The sequence below is a fragment of the Epinephelus moara genome, chromosome 18 (genome assembly GCF_006386435.1).
Source record: "Epinephelus moara isolate mb chromosome 18, YSFRI_EMoa_1.0, whole genome shotgun sequence".
NCBI classification, from domain to species: domain Eukaryota; kingdom Metazoa; phylum Chordata; class Actinopteri; order Perciformes; family Serranidae; genus Epinephelus; species Epinephelus moara.
Window position 1 is genome coordinate 21,079,432 of NC_065523.1, and position 14,531 is coordinate 21,093,962.

Here is a 14,531-nt window from a genome sequence, read left to right on the forward strand (position 1 = left end):
GCGAATCAGGGTCATTAGTTCAGGCGGCTGGGTCTGCTGCATTCCTGAGCCCTGAGATGGGGGAGCAGCGGAGCAGGAATGTGCCTTGGAGAGAGAAGAGACCTAAGCAGAGGGAAAGAAAAAGGCAAGAAGGAACAAGAAAAAAAGGGGAGGGAAAGTTGGACGCTCTGCTACAAGAGGCCTTAAATGGTGGAACAGACTCATTTATCAAATGAAGTTTGAAAAAGCAAAAACTCATCTGCTTCATAGCACTTGGAAACTTTAAGCAAAACTGTTTTTGTCCTCATTTCTTTCACATCTGTTAGTGCTACAGTGCAGCTCCACTCATTTGTTAGCTCTGACTGCTCCATGGCGGCAAACTTCTTTTCTTTTCTTTTTTTTCAGCATGACTCTTTGACAACAACATAAAGAATCACAAGATTGTAGGAGTTGTGCTAACAAGAGAGGCTGTGAATGAGTGAGTTCTTGCACCCCTTAACCTCTGATGATGAGCTTTGACTAACTAGCGTAATCCTTAAGGAGGACAAATGCCTAACCCAGTTTCCACTGGGATTAATCTTGTCATACATATTGTTAGCGTCTGTGTTCTGCAGAATCCTGTCTGGTTTCAACACTATTTTAATTGGCTTTTACCTCCTTCATTTAGTCTCCCGTTAATTAGATAAACATAAATGTGGACCCAGTAGTTTCTTTATATATGACTGAACCAATATTTCACTATTCACATTTTAACATTTTTGCACTGGTCTCCATGAGTGTGACAAAACTTTTCACGGTACAATGACCATCTGAATTCTCACAGTAAGTGGTAATACACAATTATTATTAATAATTATAAGATTTCTCTTGGTTGAACAAATGCTTTATCACATGAAAATATCTGTAAAATGACTGACAGGTAGTCAAGGAGTAAAGGAGACGCGCGCATGCAGGTGATATTCTCCATCTGATTTCATTTTTTCCAAAGATAAGCAAATGTACATGATGTGAAAAATGTCAATTTTCACACCATGGTATATGGTTTCATGGTATACTGCTGCAACCCCAGTCCATATGAGTTTACAAACGCTGCATCAACAACTTACCCTCTTTTGTAATGAAGATATATATGCAAAATGTAGAGCTTGATGATTTGGAGAAAAAAAAATCACAGTATTTTTGACAAAATACCTCAATATAAACATTGCGCTGATAGTGTAAGGTTGATTTACACAGTGAGCTTTTAAAAAATGATAATTACTAATGTGGATATCATGACTGAGTGGGTACAGGCAAATAATAGAACAGCTAAAACAGTCTGCTAAGTTCAGAAAATTTCATCTTTTAACTGTAATGCAGCCTTTAAAACTAGGGAAAGACGACACTGACTAAGACAGTTGCTAGTGTCATATCACAATATCAATATATCTTTACATTGCCCAGCCTTAACAGAAATGTATTTGTTTTATTATTGTACACAAACTTAAGCATATTCAAATCTCAAATATCCAAATTCAAAATATATTTAGTTTACAGTGTAAAATAGAGAAAATCAGGGAATCCTCACATGCAAGTCAGTGAATGTTTACCATTTATGCTTGAAAAATTTCGGGAACTATTTATTAGTTATCATAATAGTTGATGTTAATTCTCTGTGGATTGGCTTATTAGTCAACCAATCATTGGAGTTTTAATATGTTGCCCTTTCTATAATTAGCAATAAAAAGCTGTTTGTGAGTAAATGCAATAAAAGTGACTTGTTTTTTTTGTTTTTTTCCTCCCCCTCTACAATTATTTTTGATTTGCGTATTGGTACTGTTAACACCATGTGTTTCATTTCTAATTATGACGATTTGTAAAATAAATGAACTGTTTATTAATAATGTGCCCAAGACTTTTGTTTGTGATACCAAGTTTCTGCCTGAACTTTCTGAAGTTGAATGATTGAGAAGCAAAAGGGGCGAGAGAAAATTTTATTAAGTGTTAAAAGCTTGAGGCTCTGAAGAAAAGATGGTTGTCTGTACTAAACTTTTCAGTAACGGAGTGGTATCCGTAAGGGGGTGTGTGTGTGCGTGTGTGTGAAAGAGAGAGAGAGATGAGAGCATGGCTGCAGGCTGACAGAGGTCCTGGTATAATGCAGTGGTGGAGAGCAGCAACTGATAACTATACTTATGGCCACTGGGGCTCATAGTGACAGCACATGCACTCCCATTACTGGTCCCATGCCTCATGCCCTTATCTTTGGCAGCCTGCCACAGAGGGACCACACTGCCCTCTGCTGTTGATTTAGAGGAAGTTCAGGCTCATTGAGAATTCAGCCAGGCGCTCATAGCAATGACTCAGGGGAGAAACTTGACTGGGTTTTGGCAGGGCTGCACTTTCTTTGAATTTTAGCAGTGATAAAGTATCTTCCTATGCACCCCTAGAACCCACAGTATTAGCCTTCTCCTTGAAGGGAAATGTGTGGTCTGTCAGTTTTCAAAAACTTTATAAACAACAGGTTTTCTCAGCCCTAGAGAGGCTCAGGCAAACTGTAAGAAAAACAGGATTTTTATTCTGAGCAGGTGAACGCTGACCTTGCCTGTCTAACTCCTACACTCTCTCTCTTCTTCTGTCCAGTACTGAGTATACGAGGAGTGCAGGAGGAGGACCCCCCAGATCCCCAGATCATGCGGTTGGACAACATGCTGCTAGCAGAGGGTGTGTCAGGACCAGAGAAGGGTGGCGGATCAGCTGCAGCGGCTGCAGCAGCAGCAGCAGCGGGGGGCTCGCCTACCGACAGCAGCATCGAACACTCCGACTACAGAGCCAAGCTCGCCCAGATTCGCCAGATCTATCACTCTGAGCTGGAGAAGTATGAGCAGGTGTGTGCAGAGCAGACTTAAATGCTTGAACATATACTGTTAGTCACATATATTAAGTAGGGCTGCACAGCTAATGGAATATTAATCTTAATAACGATTTTAGCTTCCCACGTAGCTGTAGGGAGGACGCAGGGGGTACGCCCCCCTCAGTATTTAGAACACGTGCATTTGCCCCACAATTAAAAACATGAAAGTAGCAGGGGACTTTGATTTTGCCAAATATAGAGACATTTACACCAAAGATTTATGTTAAAAAGGCACAAATAGGTGCATAAAAATTCACTATAATGCTGGAACTCTCAATCCCCTGTTTCATCACACACATACCCATTAGCGCAGCCTGTGAAAAAACTTTCTTAAAGTTGTGGCTGCAGTCCAGACTAGAGTAGAGGAGTAATATACAACAGAGAGCAGATGGGCAAAACAAAGATCAAATGTCTGGAGCAGAAGGCGAGGAGCTAGTCCAACTACATGGATCATCATCCTTTGTTTGGAAGTATTTCAGACTTAGAGTGCATGAGACTTGTGTCTACACTGCAAAGCAACACAAATAACTCGTTCAACCAGCTGGAAAAACACAGCAAACGGCAGTACGGTGAATGCATGAAGGCAAAGAAGAGTTACATTGCTAATGTTACCTCACTGAATCCTCGTCCTTGTCCTGCGTTAACTCAGACATCCAGGGATGCTTTACAGCGCATCACCATAAATCCAATAAACAATTTTATTTATATTTTGCTTCTAGGAGAATTTAGGTGGAGAAGAACCTTATTTTAAGTCTTTGATTCAAACATTTGCACATTAGCAGGAATGTAGCACAATGTGAAAGTAAAAGCAGTGCTCTTTTGATTTAATTTTGGGTAAAATTAACAAGTTAAATTAATTGAGGTCAGAGAGGATTCCTCTGTACCTGGGTTCACCAGTTTAGTAAAAATCATTTTGAGTTAAATGTGAGACGTATATAGTAAACTGTGGTATCGTTAGAATATGTAACACCACAAGAACGATTATTTCTGTTTTCAAGTTAGGAGGTATGTTAATTGCTATAATTAGCTGCTGTCATGTTGTTTGGAATGACAGCGTGCAAGGATTGGCAACCACATGCCTCAGGCAGCTGAGAGTCTGCAGGCATCATTTAAACAAGGAGTACACCAGGTGACTTCAGCTTTAACCAGTCAGCACATAATCTACGAAAACATTTGGTGTTGTCGAGTTGGAATGAAAATCTGGGGCCAAATGTATAAACACCATGCATATGCCTTTTCCCACACATACACTGGTATTTATTAAGGTAGAGTGTGCGCATGGTTTCACCTGAGATAGCTGTGGGTGACAGGAGGAGACTGAATATAAATGCAGAGATGCGATATTGTTTTTAGGGGTTTTGTCAGGTTCAGAGATTATGATATTATTTTCGCAGGCTGCACAGCATTCAGTAAAATGTCAGTCAAAGGCACATATATTAAATTAATTTTAATTATTTGTGAGTGATGAATTTAAATGTTTTTATTTAGATTTGAGCCATCATCATCCTGTTAATGATTTAGTTTTATCCTCAGTTTTGAAGCAAGTCAGCCTTGAATGAATCGTTGATCTTCCTGCTGATGTTAAATAATAACTATAATTTAAATTTTTACCACAGTAATGGTTTGTAGAAATGTGATGAATTACTATTACGGACACTACAAAACGCCACAGCTGTGTATTATGACAGCTGCTCTGCTGTTAAAGAACTCTGTGGATGCGACACAGTCGGTGCAATTGCCCTGTCTTTGCTGTATTTATCATTGACAGGTCTAATGAGTGGTGGAGTGGGCAAAAGTATCAATATGCAAAGTTGCTTGAGGGTGTTTCTCCATCCATTTATGGCTAACTGGGTGTGGAAGTAAGGCTCGAGCATGTGCACCCAGCTTTATTTGTGTCTTTATAAATGTGGGAAAAGGAATGTGTATATACTTTTCTGTCTTTGTGCAACAGACTGCTTTTATTGTCAACCTACACAGAGTCTTATGCATCTTGCTCCTGGACTCTTATTCATAAAGTCATTCAATGTGCTTTTCTTTAAAAATTAACTGATTAAATAACGGATGGATAAAGATAGTGGCTTCATTATAAAGCAAGAAAATGTATTTTGATGTTAGATTTGGTTACACATATGTTCATAAATTGTATTAACAGACATTGAGATGATGTTCTCTCCAAGACCACATGGAAAAACATTTCTTGCTTTTAGTACCTGTGTTTCACTGATGTAGGTTGGAGATTCAAAGCTGCAGAGTGTTAAATATCTTTTCAGTGCTCCAACTAACTCACAAAGAAGGTATTCTGATATTACTCTATTTTTCTTAAAAAAAGATGAAGGCAGCTGATCAACAGACGAGTCAGACACCCGAGGCATGTCATCATCAAAACTATGTCACGGCAGTGGACAGAATCTGTGCTCGTGCTATCTTTTTGCAGTAGTATTCAACTCCTCTCTCTCTCTCTCTCTCTCTCTCTCTCTCTCCTTGGTCCAGGCCTGCAGTGAGTTCACCAACCATGTAATGAACCTGCTGAGAGAGCAGTCTCGCACACGGCCCATCTCTCCCAAAGAGATTGAGCGCATGGTGGCCATCATCCACCGCAAGTTCAGCTCCATTCAGATGCAGCTCAAACAGAGCACCTGCGAAGCCGTCATGATTCTGCGCTCACGCTTCCTTGACGCCAGGTCTGTCTGTGTGTGCCTTTCTCTGTGTGTGAGTGTGTGTGTGTGTGTGTGTGTGCGCTCTGGATGGCTGGTTATTTTCTTGTGGGCTGAAGTGATCTGAGCATGTTGACGTGGTGTCAGACCTGAACATTCCAAGCATGTTGGCCATTATCTCTTCTCTCTGTGTGTCAGACGTAAGAGGCGCAACTTCAACAAGCAAGCTACAGAGGTGCTGAACGAGTATTTCTACTCCCATCTGTCTAACCCTTACCCCAGTGAGGAAGCCAAGGAGGAACTGGCCAAAAAGTGTGGGATCACTGTGTCTCAGGTGAATTGCTACACCTCAAATACTCAGGAAACTGGAGCTGTTTTTGTGAAAGCTGGATCGCATGTCCCTGACCCCTTTTACACCTTTGTTTACAATCAGATAGTGCTTAAAAGTATAGGTGAAAATGGACCCAAAACGTATTGAGGACAGATTGTGATCTGATCGGCCAAACCGCCTCTGGAGGTGGTCACGGATGCGTTGTGACCACATTGAACATAAGTGTAAATGCTTAAAAAACGTTTTTTGAGCTTGACAGAGCGAACAGATCTGTGTGGAAATGTAATAAGGTTAATTCACATATAAATACAATCTGGACACATTTTAATAAGTAAAAAAAAAAGCTGACAAGCAGAGATGTAAAGCTAGCTGATTAAAGTTGAATTCAAATTTAAGTTTTTAGCTGAGGGGGCTACAGTGAAGCTACAGCAGCTAAATTAATGCAAAGGAAACAATGCATATGAATCTCTGACATCACTCTGTCCCCCAGGTCTCTAATTGGTTTGGCAACAAGAGAATACGCTACAAGAAGAATATTGGTAAGTTCCAGGAGGAGGCGAACCTCTACGCAGTGAAAACAGCGGTGGATGCTGCCAATGTGTCTGCGCAGGCTAGCCAGGCTAACTCTCCGGCAACGCCCAACTCAGGTACCCCACGCTCCAGCTCGTCTCCCCACAAGCTCTGTCACTTCTCATTAACAGGCTTCGGTTCCTTTTCATACACTTTCTTTTTAACACAACTGAACCACAATACGACTGTATGAAGGACTGACTTGAATGTTCAAAGGAAACCCCCATACTATGGACTGTAAATATGCTCTCAGCCCCCTTCTCCGCAGATTGTGCTCAGAGTTATGTGAAATTATCCTCTGTATTTATAGCAATAAATGACTGGTAAATAGTTATCTTCAGCCAGCATAGTATATAACATAGTTATGTGTAATAAGGAACCTAGACACACTCTTAACTCATCCAGGACTGCTGCAGCAAGCCAGCTGTTAAGGGTAGCGCACACTTTTACACTGTCTTTTTAATCATGGCTTCAAATGAAGGATTCTAAATCTAACAAAGACGATAATGAAAGATTTGAAAATATTAAAAATGTGACAATAATATGCAGCATTGTCTAAATCTCTTTTTCCCCTAGGGTTGCCTTGTTACCCTCCATTATTTCACAAGGAAGCATTTAATTTTTTCGTTTCCTGACATATTCCTTCTAAACTCTATGTTAAACTCTATCCCCATGATTAAAAAGTAGCTAATGTTTCTAAAGGGACAGTTATTATCTGTAGTGCTATTTGTCAGTCTTGATTGTTTTGGTGTGAGTTGCCGAGTGTTGGAGATATCGCCTGTAGAGTTGACTGCCTTCTCTTGCATATAATAGAATTAGATTGCGCTCAACTTGTGATGCTCAAAGCGCCAAAAAAATACATATGGAAAAACTCAACAGGGATGTCCTTGTAGTGAGCAGTTTCATATTGGAACTATTTTACTTGTGCCTGACTACACCCTCCAATCGAATCATCACACAGACGTTACGCCTCGTTTTTCCACTTGCGTATGTGTATGGAGATGAGGCGACCGGAAGTCCATTCCTATGGGAATGGATGTGTGATATCCGTTGTGCCTGCAAAACTCCTCCCCTCCGTAATATTTCATCGAGTATGTTTTAAAAAAAAAAAAAAAAATTTTTAACATTTGCGATGGATTTCGGAGAGGCTGTATGACAGTGTGCTAGCTAAGCTAACAGGCTACTAACTGGCTAACAGGCAGTTTTCTTCAATTCAGTTGCCTGTGTTGATTGTCAGATGAGTTTGTATGATTAAAAAGATCCTATTTATCCAGTCTGAACACACTGTGAATGTGAGTAATGTTATTCTGCTAAAATATGGTTATACATCATACACAGTCAAATCGTCATTATGACTCAGTCTTTCTAATTAAATATTTTACCAAACATGCCGCATACCTGGCAGGCCAACATATTCATTTTATTTGTTGCCATGCAAAACTGGTCCTGTTTTTGTCCTGGTAATGTTCCAAGTGCATATTCCAAACTACTGGATGGCGAAAACTGGACAAAATTAGCCTCTCTCTCAAGGCTACAGGTAGTTTCTATCAGGTTTCTATCCATCCGTAAAGAAATGCACTTCCTTGCGTTGGACACTAGAGGCATCATTCGTACATTTATGGATCTACATTACGGACACCAGTCACTTAGTAAGTGGAAAGGAGGCTTAAGCGTGCATCTACTGCTTGCTTGTCCAGCACCACTGAGCTAGCTAAAGTTACAGCACAACTGAGGAGGACGCCATAAATATAACATCTCATGCTGTCACAAGAACAAGCTTCTCGTCCATGAATAGATGCACGGTGACACAGTTGGCAGGTGTAGTTCAGTAGAAATAGTTCCTACATGAAACTGCTCACAACAAGGTCTTTGGATTATCCCTAATAAACAGGTCATGATTTCTGGAACAAGACATTCCTGTTTAGTTTTTCAAATGTATTTTTTTGGCGCTATCTCAAGCTGAGTGTCATCAGTAGGATAGTTGTGGTCTTAGGTTGTCTGTAGGTCAAGACTTGCATCCATCTTGTGCTGTGTCATGTGTTAGATGCTTTTCACACACTTAAATATAACTTGGGACTGTTGTGACACTCATGGGTATCAGTTAGAGGGACTCACTCACGTCTGCTTCACGTACTTTCTGTCCATCTCCCATATTTTCTTTGCACAAAACATTCCCATTGGTCTTCATTTAATTGCTTATTTGTGTGCGTTGCCTCAGTTTTTGCATCTGCGTAGTACATTGCATTATTTTATACCATTATTTAATACTCAGCACATAGAAATAATATGGTAACTCCAATTTGGAAAGGAAGCTGAAAGGACCAAGTAGGTGATCATTCAAACGTTCGAATCATGTAGTCAGTTCCCTTTTTATGGCTTCAAATGGGGACCACTTTGAACAGCCAAGTTGTTGAAACCTTTTAAGAGTGACTAAACTCAAAGCTGTCTCTGTGGGAAATTATTTTTATAAATAAGAAGTGATACTAGACATAAGAGAATGTGTGGCGTCACAAATGCACCATTTCCTTTTTTGTTACTGGACACAGAGAAAATTGTGGCGCTGCAGCAGGCTGCGTTGACCAGAAGATATGTCACTGTCTATGGGAGGAGAAAAGGAAGTGTAAATACAGTAAAGAGGGTTATAGCGTACAACAAGTCACTAAAAAAGCAGATGTGTGCAGTGTTGCACAGTTCATTAATGTTCAGTTCAAATTAGGGATGCACCGAAATGAAAATTTGTGGCTGAAGCCGAATATTATTGTTTAGTTTTTCATTAGTTTTTGCAGATGAACCCCCTCCAGATTAGTGTTGTCACGGTACCAAAATTGGGACCCACTGTGCGATACCAATGAAAATACCATGGTTCTGAGTAGTATCACGACACCACAGCGAAAATGAGGCAGATGTGCCTTTTGTCATTTATACAGCGAAAATGAGGCAGATGTGCCTTTTGTCATTTATAAAAAGATAAATCACTTTTCTGATATTTCAATGGAATAAATTACTTATTGACTTATTCATACTTCCATAGGGGGNCAGCGTGCTGAATGATTTAAGCCTATTTTGCTCGCTCAAAACTATTTTTAGTCACAAATGCGAGTGCGGTGACGGACAGATCGCCACACTGCCGACATTTTATTCCGCCCGTCATGGCACGCCGTTGATTGCGTTATCAAAACACGCCACTATTATTCGGCCTTGCTTTTAACTTATTCCACCGAATACCGAATGTGTGTTTTTTTGCAGTATTCGGCCGAATATATTCGGTTACCGAATATTCGGTGCATCCCTAGTTCAAATCATGATCTGTTAATGTCCTGTGCATTTTCAAACTAAGTATTAAACCAACAACGACGACAACGTGCATCTGCTTTTTTAGCGCTTTGAGCACCCCAAGCAGAGTGCCATCCAGTTTCATTATATTCGAGAGAAGGCAGACATACCTCAAACACTCTAACTAAAATAATCTAGATTGATAAACAGCACTACAGGTAAGAGGAAAAATATGTATCTTTGATTTCATGGTAAAAGCACACTAAAACACAAACGGTGAATCCTACTGTCAAAAAAGTAGCTTTTGGTCACTATCAGGCATTCTGAGCGTTTTACACGTCCACAAAGTGAAACTCCTTATGTTCTCCATCACTGCCCAGCCCTGACTTGACTGTCGCCCATGATGACAGACAAACACCACCAGCTCTTGGGAACTGAAATGTGTCACATTCAGCTTTCCTTAATGAAAAGCCCAGTCTGTAATCCCCACACAGGAGAGCAGCTCAGCCAAAGAAAACCAAATTCACTTTTTGCAGCTGTAAAATGTGTGTTTGCAAATATTGGAATTACACACCTCTTTTTTTATGGTTTTATTTTCCAGCTGGCACACGTTTCAGCAGTTGGTGTGTGCAGCTGTTGTGTGTGCCGAGAAGAAGCCAGGCTTTCAGACTTGTAAAATGATCCATTCAGAATAAGCTGGCTGAGGACCGGCATTTTAAAGCTGGTTATTAGAATTTACTTCTTTCAGTCAATGTCCGTGACCAGTGGTGACCTTTTGACCCCATGGCACTGTGGTTGTGCTGATTGGATATTGGCTATATATATTGCCTGCAGGGTCACCGGGGTCATACAGTTTGTCTCACACAGGCGACGCCTACCTCAGCCTGCGTTCGCTCAACGGGGAGGGTCTCAGCATCGCCCCCTCTCTACAGTCGCAGGTATGCACTGAGGACAGCTGCAGAGTTGACCTCAATGCCGTCAACCCAGAATCCCTGGATACCTACCCTTAGCCTAGCTCCTTTTGACCTCAACCTCTCCTCAGATCCCGTCCTGACTTTACCTTTGACCCCATCAGCTCCTCCCCAACACAAACACACACAAACTGACCCTTCTTTGCTCTGTACATTGGGCCCTGAGGAGCATATGGCTTCACTCAAGAAGAATTATGTCAGTTTGTTGTTGCATATCCTTCAATAGCTACATGTACACATAGTTCCTACCCATACATATTTAAGAGAGCTCAGCAAAGAACCCCTGGAACAGTTTAGGGGTATCAGGGCCTGCCTCAAGACTCATAGTTGTGAAATAGAGCTGCAATATCAGCGTATTGAACCAACAAACCCTCTCATCAATGGTCAGTGCGGGACAACTCCTCCTACAGCCACATGCCTTTTTAGTTCTTGTTTTTCCCTGCCCTCTCCACTCGTTCCTCCATCCCAGCTCTCCATATGTTCACCCCCTGACGTAGAACAAAAAGAAATGTCCTCAAGCTGAACTGTCCTTGTGATTGTTGTCTGTTGATAGACATGTATAGTTTTGTTGTTCCGGAGGATTTCACAGATTTCTACTGTTAAGCGCTATATAGCCTTGAAATATAACATTTTAAAAAAAAACATACAAGCTTGCCGTTTGGCTTTGGGTACAGTCCCTCATTTCATGGAAATTAGAGCAGAAGTGGTTTAATGGGGAGTCGTGAATGAGCCACAATGTTTAGTGGCGGCATTGACTGGAAAACAACTGTCATTAAAACGAGCTCACTGGCAGGAAAAGCAGTCAGTAATACAGACTGGCTCTGATGCATACAGTAGAGGTTTGTGGACTCCATCACTCCTCTGTTCAGCCTGTGGTTGTTTAGTTTAAAAAATGAGTTTAAAAAAGCATTAGTTTTCTATAAGTGCTGAAATTAGTTGTAAAATTTGTGGGTGTGTTTTGTCTCTGACAGGTGGATACCCTGCACCGTGCTACACACCTGACGGGCGGCTATGAGGAGCTGTCGGGTAGTGGCCTCTACACCCCTCATCGCCTGGATGTGAGTACAAGCTCCTTTTGTGATGATTTACATTTGCACTGAGTGGTAATTCATTTGAGCAAAAACTTCAGGCGTCAGTCCGCTCTGAATACTCGTTTCCAACTGTTTGGTCTACTCTGGCTACAGCATGACATCATTGTGTGCCTGATTTCTTAATATGGTCATCTGCTCCTGACATGATACTTCACGTTTACATTAGATAGCCTACACTGCTACATGTAGGGTACGTTAAGAAACCTGTATTCTTGGTTGTTTTCTCGCCAATTTCAGATTATATTCCTGCTGAACATGTCTGATTGTGTTTAGAAGCTTTAATTGGTGATATTTTATGTTATAGAGTGCCGCTATTTTATGTTAGACATACCCCGGCTGCAGTGACGTTGCAGAGATATTGAGATACCAAAGACTAGGGATGTTCCTGGTGACTAATTCCCAGTAGACTAAATGAAAAATTTAATTAAGACTAGCTGACTAGTCTAAAAAAGGACTAAAAAGACAACAGCTCCAATTTCCCACCATGCTGTTTAAAATTTTAGTCTGCTCGAGCATAACAGCGGTGAGGGTCACTGCTGTCTGACGGCTCTGTAGCACCCACTAGTGGCGGGTGTCTGCATGACAGTTAAGTGGCCTTGTACATGAATAAAACACTAATGGGTTTAACCGCTAAATATTTCGTTATATACGAATTTTCGTTAAATCTGACTCCGTCTTCACTTTTGGGCCACGACCCACCAGTTGGGAACCACTGTTCTAGCAGAAACCCAAAATACAAGTGTGAACCTGAAAATGAAGATAATAGGTCCTCTTTAAATTACTGGGTTACAGTCAGTAGGAATACATCTTCTGATTTCTCTGAGTAACCTTACTTGGGTGGATGAAAACACACTGAGTGTAAGCAGCTGATATTATGTGTTAACACATGTAGTTCTTAGAGTTAAACGCATTTTGTCTGCAACCAGTGAGCTATCTTGAGACTGCGTCATTTGGCTTGTAAGCACAAATATAGCTGATTTAGACGACTAATTATAAAACTCCTTCTTCATGCAGAACACTCTCTTCCCTGACTGTTTGCAGGCTAACAGCTGGCAGGACACCACCAACCCCCCCTCGGTCACCTCTCCTCCCGGTCCTCCTGGCAGCGTCCACTCCGACACCTCCAACTGATTCGGTGGCTCTCCCTGCCATCTCTTCATTCCCACTGCGGTCTGCTCTGACTACCATCCTCTGTCCTCATTTTTCACTATTCCCTCGTCTCTCAACTAGACAGCCGCAAGAGGCTGCGCGCGCATTTCATAAACACCACACTGTGCTGGAACACAGGACAGCCGAACAGTAGTTAGGAGGAGTTCTCCCTCCACCCCACAGCTCCACTTCAACGCTAGAAGCTCCAGAATAAAAAGAGGGGCGGAGCTTACTGATGCTGAGACAGATAGGAAACATCTTTACTATCAAGGACTTTTTGAAAAACCACTGACCCAGCTGTGTAGATGATCATGATGTCTGTACATTATGTGTATATGCACGTTAACTTCACACAGTACTCACACAGCTTGTCCATGTGCTGTTGACCTCTGCACTCGACCCTTTGCTTTGGAAAACTGTGTGTGATTGCCTGTATCTCTTGAAGCCTTGGCGTTTGACGGCCAAACTGTTGATACGGATCACCAGGGAGCTCCGCTCACCTTGCTCGTACCAAAGTGCTGCCCCGGTAGTTGTCAACACATCTGTTCCTCCGAGATCACCCTCTGCCAACTCAACACAAGACACTGTTGTATCTTCCAGTCCTTTATAGCTCGGTGTTTCATTCTGTTGGAGATTTAAAATAAGTGAGCTGTGCACAGACGTGCATGCACCCCCCCTTCCATAACACACACCTCACAACTTTTCAGTCGTTTTCACAGTGAGCTGACATAAAAGATGTGTCAAGCACAAAAGTTAGCATCCTTGTTATGGGTGTCTCTACCTGTCAAAGGGTAGTCAAGGGGATCACTGTTCTATACCAGGCAGGACAGGTGATAATAGGGCTGGTGAGAAGAGGAGGAAAGGGCAGAGAGAGGAGAATATCTTTGGTTGAGTGGATGTAACTAATAGCCCTTTTTGTTGCTAACCAATAGAGGGTGTTGGTAGATGGCTTGTAGACTTTACTTCTTGCTTTCTGTCCACTAGTTTATTTGATTGTAGGCTATTTTCTAATGCTGTTTCACCAAGAATGCACCAGCCACCACCAAAAATGAGCTCAATAAAGCATCTAAATGACGTTGAAGGAGAAGGGCGGAAAGATTGTGGGGCATCGATGTGTTATTGGGACAAACGTGACATGAATTTAGAAACGTGACTGTCTTCCATGCATGTAGGACTTCTAGGCGTGATATTATTGTTTTTCATTTAACCTTCCGAGTTTTTAGCTTCGTTTTTATTAACAAAAGAAAAAAAAATAAAAGGGTATAATTATTACAGTCAGACCAAAAAGGAAAAAGTGCATCATGTATTGCTATGATGTGTGTGTCTCTGTGTGGGCGTGTGTACAGTGTTCTTTGGGATGTCTTAGTCAAACTGGCTGGTGCCCTCTGACCTTTGTAAGCATTATAGAGACTGGGTGCTTCCACCAGCCAATGACACACCAGGTTGGGGGGGGGGGGTTCAACTGAGATCTCCTCCTCCCCCCCATCTTGAAACATTCAAAGCTTGTGAGCCCGAGGCAACACACTACAACCTTCTGTTGTATCAAAACCAAAAATACCACGTTCAGCAATGTAATAATGCTACTCTGTGTCTCTCTAAAGTCGGCGCACAGCCACCTTTTCA

At 41.6% G+C, this 14,531-nt stretch overlaps 1 protein-coding gene across 4 annotated transcripts in view; it reads left to right on the top strand.

Annotated features, from left to right (window-relative positions):
* The window catches only part of pbx4 (pre-B-cell leukemia transcription factor 4), a 33,220-nt gene extending 18,828 nt beyond the window's left edge, over window positions 1–14,392 (top strand). For 2 of the 4 annotated variants that reach the window (XM_050068866.1, XM_050068868.1), the window contains 6 exons: window positions 2,599–2,843; window positions 5,360–5,550; window positions 5,722–5,857; window positions 6,345–6,501; window positions 11,640–11,726; window positions 12,801–14,392. In XM_050068866.1, coding sequence (XP_049924823.1) covers window positions 2,599–2,843; window positions 5,360–5,550; window positions 5,722–5,857; window positions 6,345–6,501; window positions 11,640–11,683 — 773 coding nt within the window. In that variant the 3' untranslated portion in view covers window positions 11,684–11,726; window positions 12,801–14,392. Of the gene's footprint in view, window positions 1–2,598; window positions 2,844–5,359; window positions 5,551–5,721; window positions 5,858–6,344; window positions 6,502–10,418; window positions 10,422–10,531; window positions 10,636–11,639; window positions 11,727–12,773 lie in introns of all 4 variants that reach the window. The other 2 variants (XM_050068869.1, XM_050068867.1) reach the window with 2 other exon arrangements.
* Window positions 14,393–14,531: the final 139 nt, after the last annotated feature.